Source organism: Lonchura striata, chromosome 11 (assembly GCF_046129695.1).
Source record: "Lonchura striata isolate bLonStr1 chromosome 11, bLonStr1.mat, whole genome shotgun sequence".
NCBI lineage: Eukaryota > Metazoa > Chordata > Aves > Passeriformes > Estrildidae > Lonchura > Lonchura striata.
In genome coordinates this window covers 9,644,800-9,661,180 of record NC_134613.1, presented here as the reverse complement: position 1 = coordinate 9,661,180, position 16,381 = coordinate 9,644,800, and the positions used below count along the sequence as shown (strand labels likewise).

The following is a 16,381-nucleotide window of genomic DNA, read 5'->3' as shown; positions in this document are numbered from 1 at the left end:
CCAAAATTCCTCAGCAGCATTTCTTAACCCCTGAACCATTTCCAGAGAGTTTTGGGAGCAAGACCTCCCCAGTGACATCCAGTATTTGATTTTACATCAGGTTGAAGAGCTGAGGTCAGTTGATCATAAACCATTTAGTTGTGTTTTGCTCAGATATTTCAACTTTTAAAAGTATAAAAAGATTACAGGAATTGGAAAAGAACTAGTTTGAAATTGTTCAAGTTGCTTTGTAGTTAAATTGTATGCTAATGAGAAATAAACCCCACAACTATCACAGATGTGAGCAAATTGTGTTTTTTCATTGTTTCTTTGCAGTGTCTATGGCATAGGGTATGACCAGTTTCTGTGATTTGCCACAGACAATTATTTCCAGTGTTGCCTTGGAGAATATGGGAAATGGTGTAATTTACATACCCAGTTTTTTCTAAAGCCTTTTACAAATTGTGCTGGCTAGAGGGCAATCTGGAGTCTCAGGAGCTGCAGTCTCCTGAGGTAGCTCCTGCCCTGAGCGTGCTTTCATCACAGTAAGCAAGCATTCAGTCATCTGTACCTCATCTGGAGAAGTTTATTATGTTCTTTTAATTGACTCTTATTTGTGCTTTTCCATCTGCTCCCTGGTCACCAGCATGTAAGGAGAGAGTGAGAGAGTGCTACATAAGCCTGATAGGGGTAGCACTAAAAAAATACATATATTTAAATATATAACTTTTAAGATAATATGAACCATTTAATGTTATTTGAGGTCTAAGAAGTAAGTAAATATTCTCTTGAAATGATTCTATGTATAAGGCTGTGCAAGGTAATTCCACAAGGAGAGCTGATACCTGTTTTTGTTCAGGAAATTGGCAACATCCTAGAGAGAATTTGCTTTAAAAATATCAAATCTGTATTTGGATTAGGAATTTCTTTGTCGATTTGTGTCTGGAAATTTTGGGGTTTTTTTTAATGCAAAAGAATAAGTAACAGAGTGATTCAATTCTCCCCACCCAGCCACTGTGCTTCCATCTTTACTTTGGGGAATAAAGGACTGATTTGTGATCATGACTCCTTCACATATTTTCTGGTGTCTTTGTGTTATTTTTGGTTTTCCCACACTGAGTATGGTTTTGTGTTTATTCAGTTGAGTTAGTTTGGTTTCACCTGTCCCTGCAAAGCAAATTTTTTTCAAAAGGCAGCATAAAGACAACACCTTTGACATTGAATCATCTTTCTGTATTTTACGTGTTTTTATAGCTTATATTAGCCATTAGAAAACATTCTGCACCTAATGTTCTGCACAGAGATTTTAATTTTGCATTTAATAGTCATTACTGTAAGTGTAAATACTATTTTTGAGAATTGTGTTTCTGTTGATTTATACTTTTTCTGACCTTTTCTTTTCTCCACAGATCAAATTCGACAGTGATGGTGTCTGTGTTTGCTGTGAAATGCAGCATCAGACATCAGGCTGCAGTAACTTGGGAGAAACACTGAAACTGAACCCTCTGCAGGAGTGCAATGCAGTGAGGCTGACCCTCAAGGTGTGTTAGGAGAGAATTAACTGTTTATTGCAGTTTTAACTTGGCAAGAGAAAGTATGTGGTGAAGGGAGCAGCAGCTGCTGTTCTCTCTTTGGCCACCCTTATGTGCAAAAAACTTCTCCATCTCAGTATCAGCATTTGTGTGGGTAACTGTTTTGGTGAAGATTACTCAAGAAACAGAACTTCAGACTGGCTGTGGTTTTTGCTGGAAGGTGCAAGAACAGGTATCTTTCACTTCCCTGTTCGAGGTGGTGTTTGTTGATGTTACGGTCAGCTGCAAAGAAACACAAAGCACTGCAGAATGATGAGGTATTTCCTGATGTGCTGCTCCTACTTTGGGAGGGAAGAGTCAGTGTTCTTTCTGGGTGATGCTGGAAACCTGCTTATAAACTGCCCTGCAACATTGTGAGAAGTTTAAATCTTGTAGCATTTTGTGTTACAGCTACCCAGATGAAAAATTGAGAGCAAATACTAAGAGTGTTGTGTGAGTTAGAGTACAGTGTAATTGTTGCCATCATTGCTTCACTTCATTATCACCAAATGGGAAGGCATTGATGCTATGTTGTTTTGAAAAATAATAAGGAATCAATGAGAGAACTGCTCAAAAAAAGGAACCATAGGCTGAGAGGCAGATGCTGATTCATTCTAGGTTTAGTTGCATGATCAGCAGAACTCTGTATTGTTGACTCTCAATTTCAAAATATGTACTTTAATAAAACTAATAGAAAATAATGGAGTAAAGTAGAGAAATTCATTGTGAGAAGGATCTTAGGGAGGTAGATTTCCTCAAATGGGTCCTGAGAAAGTTATAAAAGTTTTATTCATATTTGAAGATATATTTTAAAATTCTGACTGGGTAGAAATGCTATACAAGGTATGTAGTAAATACCTAAATGTTCTTCAGTCTTGCTAAGAAAAAGAAAAAAAAAAAAAAAAAAGAAAAAAAAGCTACCACCAAGTAATATGGATGAGGTAGAAGTTAAATTATGGCCCCAAAGTTAAATAAGAGCTCTGCCTCAGGTTTTAATGAGCATTATAAAGGTAACAGAGCAAAAACCTACTGGGCAGCAGGAGTTTAATAAGTGGAAAAGAAGCATAACTTGACATTGTTGGTCAAAACAACAATATTCACTGAAATGTATTACAAGAAGGTAACTTATCATTCTGAGAAGGACAGTCCTCAAAGTATGACAGATGCAGAAACATGAACCTGTCATTCAGGAAAAGCTGACTTGCTAATCCCATTAAAATAAAGATTGAGGGTGCATATGTTTGCTTCCTGTAAATATGTCAGCAAGGTAAACTTTAATGAGAGGGAAAACAACTGTTTATCTTTAGAGGACCTTATCAGCATATGGAGTGAGTAGATGTGACATATGCTGAAAATCAAGACAAGGATTCTAACCAATACAGCAATCAGAATACAAGCACAAAATTTAATTTATTCTAAGATATAACTCAATCATTTATAAAGGGAATTGACATATCAGTTTACACTACAAGAAAATGGGTTTCAACACAGGAGTTCCCCTGAGTATAATCTGACTGCAATTTTAATTATGTTCAGAATTTTTAATCTAAGAAAGGGTAGTTAGGAAAATAACTTTTTCAGAAAGTTTTTTACATCTTTTTCAGTATTAATTCTACATTTGCTTTCTGTTTGGCTTAGCTCTGATTCCTGGCTGTAAATTTAAGAACAGCATTCTACTAAGCCCATAAGAAAAAAAGTTACAGCTCATGAGGTAAGAGCTGACAATGATAAGGCTCACCCTCTTTAATTACAATTAACAACTACAATGTGATTTTAAAGAAACAGGTGTTTTAGTACCAAAAGCTCAATTGTATTCATTGAGGAACCAGAGGGAGAGGAACTGTAGAGAACCAGAATTAAGATTATACATTTAATGTATAACGTTATGTAGGTTCCACATTCCTCTTTATTGCAGGTGGGCTAAAAATCTCATGTTTCCTCTAAGTCATCTGTGGGGTTTTGGTGATAGCAGCTGTGGAGCTCCACTGTGAACAGAACAATCCAGCACATCTTACCTGTCTGATCTTGTTCCCAGGCAGTCAAACAGGACAAGGAAAACCAGCAGTGGCTCCTGATCCTGTGTATGTTTACTGAGCCTTGCATGATATTTAGTGGGGGGTTTATAATTGCTTTGAAAAATCTCTAAAATTTGTTGTTGTTTTTGCAATGAACCATCTCTGTGTGCTTTTTTGTAAATCAGTCTCCTTCTTTCTTCATTTCAAGCCCTGAACAAACTACTCAAACCTTTTAATAGGGACAGAGGAGCTACAGCTGTAGTATGTGTGGTCCCATATATGCACATGTATAGATACAAGTATTGATTGCAAATGCTGACTGAGCTATAAGCGCTGGTTTCTGAGATTAGTTGAATAGTGGGATTTCAGCACAGAATTATATGTTACAGCAAAATGGACAAACATACTGTGCCATTTCACTGTTGTAATGGGGTCTCAGCCCACTCAAGGGTGTTGAATTGGTAGGATTAGAATTAATTTTATGATACCATACTTGTAGTCTTGTCTGCCCATCTCACTAAAAATAGTGCAGCTGCATGATGTGATGAACTGCTGTTAAGGTCTGCAGGCACCCAAGTGTGATCCATCTACCCTGTTTTACAATGGAGAGAGTCCCTGGTTTCTGTATTTCACTAGGAGATGTGGGTTTTTTTACAGTTTCCTGCATCAGTAGCTCCTAAACTGCCCCTGAAAATAAGATTCTTTGCTTTCCTCTGGATACTCAGGGTCAGCAATCTGTGATTCTAAAGGATGTCAGTGTCCTATTATCTTGATTTTTTTTTACAGTAACCATACTTCTATAACAGCTTTATCCTATATTAAGAAGTTACTTGGTTTAATTGAAGCCAAATGAAGGCACAAACAAATCCTACCTATTTACAAAATTAGTTAAAAGAGTTTAAAAGGTTTATTAAGAATCAGGTGTCCAAAAATTAGATGATGGCCACAGATGGGGTGGATTTAGGATGCAGTTTCAGTAACATCAACTTAATCTGGTTTTGTGCAGGAAGTGGATGAAATTTTAAGGATCTGAGTTTTTATTGTCATGTTAATTAAAGTAAAATGGCTAAATTTTCCTGATGTCTTTAATCTGTGAAAATTTTGTCTTCTTCCTAAACTCAGAGTATTTTGAGTTTAAGATACACATGCGACATTTTCAGAGGATGAAATTAGGTATTTAGAAGTCTGAATTATTTTGTAACATATTATCGCTTTCTGATACTGACATGCAAGAGGGGAATGTTATGCTGTTTTGGTTTAGTAATGATCCAGTTGAGTATTTTAAATTACTTTTAACAGCTTACACAGTCCAGAATACCTGCAGACATGTATGTGAATTTATAGATTTGCTATTTACATGATTGCTTCCTACTTAAGGTGCATCTGTAGAATGCTTTTGTGACTATCGGGCAAGGAGAGAAGCTGATTCCCTCCTCTGTCTTCAGCATAAATATTTGGTTTGGAGATGCTAAAGTTCAAGTACAATTAGGTAGTAAGTGGCTCTTTCAGATTTCTGATTGCATTCATTAGTTAGGCATCTCTATTAAAGATTTATGTAGCTCAGGGCTCTTGAAGTCTTCTGTGTGAATACTTTATTTTCTTTCCTCTCCTTTGAATCTCATTTTATTGTTACTGAGTTTCCGGATGGCCAAGTCTGATCATATATGGAAATTTTTTTTCATTCAGAAGAAGATGCTTCCACTTGCAAAACAGAGGAGGATGGCTCCTAGCACGTTCTTTAGAGTTATGAGAACAGTCTTTCCTCGGGTTTACTGTAAGATCAAATGCAATATTATTAATTTTACTGAATGACTTACTTGAAAGGCTTCATAAGCTACTTAAAATTGGATAAAGCTCAGCACAGAATAAGTAATTCCAGATCATATTTTTAAATGCTGGATTTGTTTCACATTCCTTTACAGGCAAACTATTCCCTACATTCAGAGTGTATTTACCACACCAAGACCATCAAAAATAGGGTGGATCAGGGTGGGCTTTGTAGTCTGAATAGCTAAACTACTTTTCCTTCCTCATACCTCTTTCTGTTAATTGCTTGGACAATGAGTGTATATGGTTGTAAACTTCTCTCACAGCTGAAAAGGTGCCTCTTCGAATGATTGGAATCTAGTTATTCCATCCTTGTCCAGTTATGAAACCCTAGCCTTTCAGGAGTCTACTAAATTTAATGTAGCACCTGAGTGGGAAGGTATGCAAACTTGAGTGCAAGCAAAGACCTTTTTCAGTTTATTTTTAAGTAGCAGTGCACTGTGCACTGCTTCTTAAAAATGTGATAAAATAGTGAATTACACTGTACTTTCAAACCTTAAATCTATTCTATGAAGTGTTGATTATCTCTCCATTTACAATGTAATGTGTGGTTGAGACCCATTTGACTCAGAATTAATTCTTGAGCCTTCCTTGTATTAGAGCAGAAATTTTTCCCAGTGTTTTTCTAGACGTATCCAGTGGGAACAACTGAAGTTATATTTGGAGTTAAAAGGATTGTTGTCCTTGAATTCTTGAATAAAAGAAGTACATTGACACTAATTTCATGGGTGAAAAAGCTTTGCTGCTCATTATCTCTTTTCAGGATACAGTAGGATAAGAAATGAAGCACTATAATTGAAGTCAATCAAGGAGAAAAGAAATCATCTCCACAGCATTGCAGCCGTGAAGCTGCTTTTAGCCATCGATTGCTGGGGATGCTGAGATCTGTGTGCTCAGGGCTGCTGCTCACAGAGTGTTCCTTTTACACATCAACAAGCTGATTTTGCTTCTTTCATCGTATATTGGCTAAGGTCTCAAAAGTGTCAAGAACCTCAAAGACTACAAATCTTTTATTTCCACAGGAAATAATCTATTCAGCCAGCAAAATGTGAGTGTGTTGTAGAGAGAGCTGTCAGCTCAGTACTGTTGAGCAGACCTGAACTCATAAAATGAAATGGATGTACTTCGTGTCTTTCTAGAGCAAAACAGATTTAAATACAGTTTCTCAATTCTGTGTAAGCAGAACAGCTGATTCATTTTCTATATAGTACTTGGCAGAGTGAATATTTTGAGGTAATTGTGCTTCATCTGTGTGGTGTGGTCTGTACTGAGTGACAAATTCTGTGCTTTGATGTTCATGCGCGTAACTTAATTTTCAGTAGTTTATTGCTATGATAGGAAGAAGCGAGAGAGTGACTAAATATTTACCAAAGTCTGTATTTGAGTTGAATTTTGAAGATGTCCAGATATTCCTGGTTTAGCCTGGCTTACTTGATGGTTTTCAAAGATAACGGATATTAGAGACAAATGCAGTTATAAATTGGTTTCTAAGCTGAAGGAGCTCTGTGGGTGTGGCCCACCATTAGAGTGAAGTTTTGCTATTCCAGTTTTGCTTTGTGTTTGCTGTGATAGGAAGTACAAATGATGTTCTGAAGGACAGAATTTCAGGAGGGTGAACACACGTGCAGTGAGTGTTCATTGGTTATAAAGGACCAGCTCTGCTAGTGCACCCATCACTGGCTGATGGGATTTGTGCCATTGTCATTTTTCATTTTAGATTCTATCTCATCTCTTTGCTTCTGTCAGGTAATTGCATGTGCTAACAGCTGTTCTAAATTGCTTTGTTAAATTATTGTTTCTACAGTTGAGTTATCGATGTGGCAATCACCAATTTTTTACTTATTCCAGTTTGATACCATCTGACTGCTTTATCACCCAGCAGTTTGATGGAAAACAAAGAAAATCAGTTTACAGGACAAATTGCTTTTTAAGCTTATTGCAGTATGAGTTTTTAATACTATATTCTCAATTAGTTCTATCTTAAAATTTTTTGAATACAGAATATTAAAATATTACAATTAAACATTCAGATTTTAAATAATATTCAGGTTTTGTAATACATCTATTTTAATTTGTTCTGTAGGATTTTGGACTACACGTTTACAGAACATGCATTTTTATACATTTATGTATTATTTTAATTGTGCTAGTAAAGGAAGAACTGAGGAGCAGTAGCACAAAAACACTGTCAAAAGAATAATAGTGAAAACAGCTTGAATTAGGAAAAGGAAAAAATACCTGTTCTGTCCCTAAGTTAGATATATGGGAAATGACAGTGTGAAGAAGATTTGGGAATGCCCAGGTATCCTTTTGGAACACAACACAAGTCAAAGGTGTCTGTTATTATGGAGGGAAAGCATGATAAACAGTTATGCAGGTGCTGGCACCATTAATTTGGTAATTGTTCAAGTTGTAGTATAAATGGAATACTGCAACCATGAAACCTTGCTTTTTTCACTGTCAGTACTAAATTTTAGTTCTGCTTTTAAGATTTAGTGAGGGACCTACTTGGAAAAATAAGTGGCCACAGAGAAAGAGCTCACAATGCTGTCGGACTGCTGTGCATGTATCTCTGGACTGATCTAGGCATGGTTCCTGGCAATTCTGACAGCTGATTCCACTCTGAAGGGAATTTGTGTCCTCTGCAGCTAGTGAGCTAAGGTGTATGAAGAAAATTGTATATATAACCTGTAGAAGAATAATTTTCCCTAGTACACTATACTTATCAGAACATTAATTATCATATAAACATGCTGAAGAATCAGAGTTTTGTCTTAAAAAAACAAAGACAGCATCTAAGAGAAAATTGTTTCAGCCATTTCTGAGGAGCAGAGAAGTGTATTTCAAACCATTAGAGATTCACATGCTGTGTGTTCTGATTAGTGTTCTGGTAGATGTCAGCTAAAGATCTGTTACTAAAGCTCCCTGATTTTGTATTTAGTACAGATTTCCTGCTCCTTTAGGCACCTATAAATGTGGCTGGCTCTGGCTGGGGCTGTGGGGAGTTATGACTGGCCCTGTTGTGGTTACTGCTTTTTCAGACATTTCCTAAAGGACATCTTAATTGTCATTGTTTGTTCCAGCTGCTGTCTGTAAGCACCTACCCTGTCCTTCTGGCAGTGTGCTTGGCCATGGAGGGCTTTAGTCCTGCTCACTTTTTATCTATAGCTGAATAAATGAGTGTCATGGATTACCTAATTATTTTTTTACAGGGCACAGGGAGTGAATGGTTAGTGCCTGAGGCTGATTAATCTTTAGGGAGGGTGGGGGGAGTGGGGAGCAAAGGAGGAGAGTGGGTTGTGGCTTGGTTCCTGTTTGAGTTGAAACTGACTTTAGGATAAAAAAGCCAAAACAAATAAAGAAGCAGTCTTGCTTTAAGACTATCTAGTGGTGGTGAGGCCTCCACAGTCATTGCTCAATTATTACTGTCTCTGTTAATACTTTAGACTTGCAATGTTTTACATGTCTGCTCCTTATTGATCTTTATGAAATACATTAAAAACTCTGCATCCCTGCATTTGGCATTTTCTAGTTGTACCTTCACCTTCAAAGATACTGTAGCAGGAAGAGGAACTGTGTGCTTAGCCTGGAAAGGAGTGTGTGGAAAGAGGCTGCTGTTCCTGTGGGCAGTAATCCCTGCCCTACACCAAAAGCATAAACAAACGGAGCACAGCTGTCCCAGTGTGCCAAGGATGAATGTAGCCTGCAAGGCACAAGAAATAATCCTCACACTGGAGTCAGTGTTTGGAAGATCTTCAGCTGTGCCTAGTTTAGGATTCTGCATTTAAGGAAAAATGTGGGTCCAGGTGAGGTGAAATAAATCAGATTAATGAAAACGATTGGAGGCCTAGAAAGTTGATTTCAGTTGAGAATTGGAGAAAATGGTGTTAATATGTCATGCAGTAAAGGTGGAAAAGGCTTCAGGAGTGGTAATAGAGTTCAATGGTATAAAAGTCTGCTGTGTAACAGCCTGTTCTCAAGAGCTATGGAAGAAAAGAAGCCATGGGTTTCATTTGTGGGATGGACATAACCAGGGCACTGATGGTAAAAAAAACACTGCTGTGGGGTCTTTAGGAACAGATAAGAGAAACCTCTGTCATGAGACTTAGAGGCACCGTTAAGTCTGTCCTAGCACATAAAAAGTTGTTTAAGGGTCTTGGAGATACTTTGTATCCTAATTTAGAACTTTGTTATTTAGCATAAATGGTATGCACTCAGATTGGATAAGTTTTTTGTATTTAAATGGCTGTAGTAGACAGTGGATGATGTTTCTTCCTACTAGGAAATTGTCCTATTTTCTACCTTAGATATTGTCTCTGCCTCAGTGTTCTTTGCCTAGGTTTGCATATGGAAAGCAGTCTGCTTCTTTGGCCACTGTTAACTAAGTGGGTCTCCAGGGATCACTTTGCCTGTTTACCTCCATTTGAATGCTCTAGTGGGTCTGTATGACTTTGAGTGCATCACCTTCTGTAAGTGACTTAGTGGCCTTTCCAGTATTTTGCTGTTAGTGCTGATTATTCCTTATTCCCCTGGCTGAGGGGCTGGCCAAGAAGACAGAAAACTACTGACCAGATCAGCCAGAGCAAATCTGGCTCAGTGTAAGTTACTAAATGACTAAAACTTGTTGGCCCATTTAATGTCTGCCTGGTTCCCATTGCTGGCATTTCCATCTTCAAATGAAGGCCACTTGAGGAGCAAGCAATTACAGTGGCAGGGGTAAATCTGCACCTTTCTATACTTCGTTTCAGAACTGTTGGGGAAAACAAAGCAATTTATAGCATAGAAGTTATTTCATGCACTGGCAGTGAATGCAGTACTCCTTTAAAATTAGATCCTATGGAATGTTCTTTGCACAGTGAGTGTTTTTTACTCATGGTATTGTAGCAATTTTAAATTCTCTTTTCATTTGTTCTCACTGCTTTTTCTCAAATGCTTTTACTGGCTATTCAGAGAACTGAGCCACACAGCAGCCACAACAGCCATGCAGTTTCTGTACAAGGATTGTAGTAGTTTTGAAATGTTGCCAGCACATTGCATTCTTTTAATGTCTTTTCATTGGCTGTGGAGACGTAAATGCAAATCCAGTGATTGGGAAAGAGATGCTTTATTTTTAGTGATACCATTGCTATAAAAATCTTCCATTTTAATTCAAATGTTTATTTTTCTTTATTCTCCTTGTTAAACCAATATTCTGTGCTCTATTTTAAGCTTCTTTTTCTTCAAAAAAAGCAAGCCAACAATATGACCATAAGTACTCAATTCATCGGTAGAAGGTGAAGTATCTAGGTGTGTAATCACTACTTTTCTCTCATATAAAAATATTTCAGATGCATCAAGTTTCTGACACAGGATAAGTCTCTATTTCATACTAGAATTTTTTTAACACACAACCCTACATTTCAGGTTTCAACTACTCAAAGCAATAATATTTCTGCATGTTGTTTTTAATCAGAGGTGTCTTTCATAGGCTCTTTCTTGTGATAGCTGCAGCTTGGAGTCGACCATGAAAGAGCAATTTCTCTTTTTGGGGAAAAAGAAAATTTGAATATCAATATTTCTCAGGAAATATCTACTAGAAAATGTGTTGTGAGAACTGGGAAAGGGAAGATGTTTGTTTCTGTAATTGCTGCCTTTGTGGATTGCTACCTGAAAAGATTACAAGCTAAATGTGTTTTACCCAGTTATTTGGAACCATATTAATCGATAGCCGTTGAGAGTGTTTGTTATCAAATTCCTCAAGCATTTCCTGTCCTTTGTGTCCCTGAGATAAGAGATGATATTCTGCTGATGTCTCTCCGCAGGACCTGTTGTTCAGTGTGTGCGCTCTCAATATCATCTCCACCATTGTCTGTGCTTTGGCAACAGCAATGTGTTGCATGCAGATGGTTTCTTCTGATCTTCTGCAAATGGTGAGTACGTTTCAGTGGCACCACAGGGTTTGTCCAGCCTGACACAGTGTCCTCTCTGTGGATACTCATTTGCACCTACTCTTTGCTTATAAACTTAAGCCTGTTTGCGTCTCTGTGTAGTGTTAGAATGTGTGTGTACATGGGTGTATTTTTTATCTGCATACATCTGTATAAACATAGCATATAGATGTATGCAGCATGAGGAGCTGCTGTGTTTTACTGTTTATGTATTATAGTCGAGTGGTGTGATCAGGATTTTGCAATTGGGAGTTCTTTTTGTTAACGAGGTTATTAATGAGGCTTAGTTAAAGATGCACGTTACCTTTGCTGTCATCACTTGTATATTATCTCCAGTTTCCACACTCCCCAGAGCAATTACTTAGCTTTAAGGCCCCAGTTTTCATTACTAGATTGGTATGACAGCTATGGAGTATGAGAAGTATAAGCTCAAAACTGGAACTTTTCTCAGCCCTGTGCCACTAATTGTGTTTTCATAAGGAAAACATGTTCCACCTCAGAGTAGCATTTCTGTTCAAAACAAGAGCGAAAAGGATCATTAGTCTTCTGCATAGTCAGCTGCATCACAGGATGCTGTCTTGTTTTGGTTGGACAAGGGCAGCTTTCCTATGCCAAATGAATGTTGGGATTCACAATATTTCAATGTAAAAGAAAAAAAAAAAAAAACCAAAATTTTAAAAACCTTTGTATTTTTCAGGCCATTGCTTGTAACCTTGCTCTATTGCTGATTAATCTAGGAAATGTCCTGTTTAATAAGGGAGGGCAAACACACAAACCTAATGCTAGCCATTTGTATATCTTGTATTGGAAAAGTTTGTATAGATGGAAGACTGGCCCAGCAAGTTAGCTGCAAACAACACAGAAATATTGTATAGCCTGCCCATGCAGGCACAGTTGTTTTAAAAATAAATAATTAGAAATACACTGGGTGCCATGGGTATTGATTTAAGTGCATCAATTATGGAGATAAGACTGTCCTTTCTAGACAAGTGTTCCAGACACTGGGTTTCAAACCCAGTTAAGGAATATCTTCAGTCTGGGATCTGGTGTTTGCTTCACATAGTAATGGGTATAATAAGTTAGGCTCATGTGTTTAGGTAATTACTGTGAATAGTACATAAATGCATTTTTGCTGTAGGGTTCTGTGTGTGCATATTGTGCAGGCTTGTAGAGGCTTGTAAACAGTGCTTATTTAATAACACTAGTATGGATGGGAAATAACAGAAATAATAACTTCAGCTGATGACACTTCTATTTTAAATGTTAAAGGGTTTTTATCATATTCTGGGTATTCTTCCTTTTCATACACTCCCCCCCCTCTGTATTTACTACAAGAATGCCCATTGACTAAAGAATTTTTTCACTTTGCAGTGATGATGGGGAGGTGAAGAGAGTATTATACCTTGAAAAATCTGTCTAGTGGAAAAATGGTGGCAGTGATCCAGAAGTGTATATTCCAGAAATCTTGATCTACACTTAATGTTATTTAGCAGTGTCAGAGGAATAAAAATGAATAGTAACAATGAACCAAGACCAATATTAAAGTGCTTCTGATGGGCATATGCAAAAAGCAGTAACCTCAATAGGAAATCAAATTCCTAAAAGCACATAATTTTTCTCTCTCCCACCTCATTCTGGATATCATTAAGATTCTTTCTTTCCCACCTGGCAATGCTGCCATTTCTTGGTTTCATTGTTTATTTCTTTTTGCTTCCTGTTTCCAGCTTTGTCTTCCTGCTAAGTTGTCCGTTCTCCCACCCTTTCAGCTCCATCGACAAGAATTTTCTTCCTTCTTCCCAGAGAAAGGGAAATACATATATATATATATATCTATATTTCTGTTCAATCTCAGTCTTTTCTTGTTTATCAGTTTTTCCCTTTCTTTTTTCAGGTTGCTGAGGCAGATTCCTACCGGGCCTAAGTGAGCGTAACTTCCCTGGGGCTACGCTGACTTAGACCAGCTGAACCCTCACCTGAGGATTTCTTTTTCTTTCACTACTTTCAGCCTATTGTCCCCTGGTCTGCAGTTCCCTTTGCTCTACTACATCCAGAAATCTGATTAACTTCCTTTTCTCTTGTTTGTTGTGCTCGATTTGTGCTTTTTTTCCTTTTACTTTTCACTGATGCATCTTCTTTTAGCTGGGTTGTACCATGTTGGAAGCTTGACAGCAGCAGCAAGAGATACCACTGCTCATAGCTGAAAAGGTTTTAGTCATTGTGAATATGGTTTTATATTCAGTTCTACAGTATGTGAGAGCTATGTAGGCTCTCCTGTAACAAGAAGTGGCAATAGGGAACACCCTCCTTGGATGTCATTAGGTTATCATTAGAGCAATCAGTTCTGTGATTCCTGTACTGTGTTCTTGTCTCAGAAATTAATCCACTGGAATGGTAATTTTTGCGAATTCAAAGAATTCCAATTTATTGCTTAGCAACATAAAGCAGGTGTAACAGTCTCAAGCAAATTTGCAGCAATGATTCTGTGATTTTGTGCTTTGTTGATGACTTTTGCATAGAGGAAGTGTCTTGATTCATACAGGCAAACTGAGGTATTTTACTGGAAGCTGCTGTCTTCTGACATCCCAACCTTTAGGAAAAACATCTTAAAAACAAAAACACAAGCTGTCCAGTAGTAAGCACAGTTTAAATTTTCCAGTGAATTTGAAGAGGAGTTTTTTGGTTTAAAACCAGTCCTACCCTAACAAATGTTTTATTTCAAGTGCTAAGGAAAAAACAATACAGCAAACTACTTCAAAGTGGTTTTATTGCTTTATATTTTTTTTATATATTTTTTCTGGGTTTTTCCTTGTTTGAGTTGACTGTTTCAGAAAGTACTCAAAAATTTTCATTTCACTTTAACCTTTCTCACTGTGTTAAGTATATGCATTTGCCCAGGCAAAGAAGCCCTACCAGTTGTAAGAAAGCTGCAAGAGAAAGTGATATCATAGCTAAAGATTGAAAAGGCATTTGTTGTGTTTCACTAGAGAGTTTAAGGCTGCACTCCATTACAGGGCTTCCCAGAATTGTTCCTTCTATGTACACACCCCTCCAGGAAATAAATGTGAATCAAATCAGATCATATCGAGGCTCTGTAATGTGAAGAAACCTCTCTTAATAACCAAACTGTCACTTCCATGATATTTCATTTGTTGCCTGAGGCAGTTTCAGTTTGCATCTTGTCTGATGAATGGCTACTGTGGAAATGCACCCTGTTTTCTTCAAAAGGTAGCTGCCTGGACTAAAGTAAGAAATACAAGATATTACGCCCACTGTGGCTGAGCTAAAGCATGAATTACACCTATTCCAGACCTCCTTCCACTCCAGATACGTTTATACACTTCTTATCCTAGAAGTGCTAGCACTGATATCATTGAGTGTATTGATTTTATCACCATCACTGTTAGTAGCTGTTCATGTTGTGTGATACCTAAAACCATCTGTTATTTTGTAAAGAAAATAAGGTAATGATGACACATGCAAGCTGTAGTGTTTAATTACTGTTTTCATCAGTCCTAGGGATAATTCAGCATGTCATTATCTTAATAGGCTGTAGTTAATATTTCTACTCAAGCACCTCACAGAAAGCATCTCTGTATGAGGGTAATACCTTGCTGACATTGTTTAACCCCCATGTTCTGGTGAAATAGTAATTAAAAACACCTGCAGAGTCAAGCTTAGTGAGAATTGATCTTACGTTATTACATACCATTTTTAATCTAATGACATCAAAATGTAAATAATCCTTTTTTGGGCACAAAGTTCACTTACAGGTAAAACCCAGATGACAGTCCTTTTAGAAATATGCATTGGGAATGATGTGCATCCATAGAAAAATCCTAAATGTAAATATGGTTGCATAAATACTCCTCTCGCACCCACCATAAATGCATATTTTGGGTCAGAAATCTTTTGACATTTTTAACAAATGTAGCATTTTTCATCAAATACTTTATCGGTAGAATAATAATATTTAATATTTAAGAATAAAATATCATAAGTGCTTCAAAAAAGGCATCACAGAGCAATGCCCATGAGGCTACAGAGCTAATGGCTTGTGATGGTTGTAGGAACAGCAACTGGGAAAAACTGAGAAAAATCTGAATGTGTTTTCCTTATCGAAATATCTTCTGTCTCGTAATTCCCCTTTAAAATCAGGGACAAATTAGAAGAGTCAACTGTAGTCCTTTTGTTCTTCTAGACAATTAGAGTCTACATTTCCCTTCAGCAGATACTGATTCCAGTGTTTTAGAAAAGGAAAACAGCAACTTGTCCAGGAGGACAGTTAATTGATGACAGAATTATAGACCTGAGTGTATTGCAGAGCTTTTACTCAGGACAACGTGCCAGTATTTAATTATATGCAATTAGAAATTTCTATTTCCCATTCTCAAAAATCAGCAGATCTTTTATAAATGACTGAAATGAGAATAATGAACTCTGGAGTCTCCAAAGGACTGATTTCAGAGTTATACACTACGTGTAATAAATGTGATATGGAAGACAGAGGTAATTACATGCAGACACAGGAAAAACTCCAGATAAGTTTCCCTTAGAGCACCAGGCACATACTGATATATGGCACTTGTGGTTTAGATAAGCTGTAATTGCTGAGCAGTGGCTCAGCTGTGGCATTTACGTGGGGTCTGTGGTGCTGAGCAGCTGCAGGATGTACAGAGCACAGAATGTCTTTGCTGGTGTTTAGTGGGGCGGTCCCACAGCTGGGAATCCTGGTGCAGAGCTGTTAGTCTCACATGCCTTGGGCAGAAGGATGGACCACATGGTATCACATGAGGCACTCTTTCAACAGAGAATTATATTGACAGGTCTTACCTGCTGTTTCTTCAGTTCCTTAACTGGGTCTCCTCCATCAGCTTTTACCTCAGTGTACTCAAAATATTCAGAACGTGAATAATACATTCTGATCACTTCAGTGACCAACTTACAGACCTTTCAGTGAAGAGCTGGAAATTCAGTCTGACAAAAAGAGAATGAGTTTTACAGTTTTACACATAGCTATGTAATGGTGTTTATTTCACCTGGAAAAGTTAAAAACTGAGAGAGG

At 37.4% G+C, this 16,381-nt stretch overlaps 1 protein-coding gene across 6 annotated transcripts in view; it reads left to right on the top strand.

The window, feature by feature from the left end:
- The window catches only part of ENTREP2 (endosomal transmembrane epsin interactor 2), an 86,497-nt gene that overhangs the window by 54,637 nt on the left and 15,479 nt on the right, over window positions 1-16,381 (top strand). For 4 of the 6 annotated variants that reach the window (XM_077785878.1, XM_031505789.2, XM_077785876.1 and 1 more), the window contains exons 4-5: window positions 1,389-1,520; window positions 11,194-11,301. In XM_077785878.1, the coding sequence (XP_077642004.1) occupies window positions 1,389-1,520; window positions 11,194-11,301 (240 nt within the window). The remainder of the gene's footprint in view (window positions 1-1,388; window positions 1,521-11,193; window positions 11,302-16,381) is intronic. The other 2 variants (XM_077785880.1, XM_077785879.1) reach the window with 1 other exon arrangement.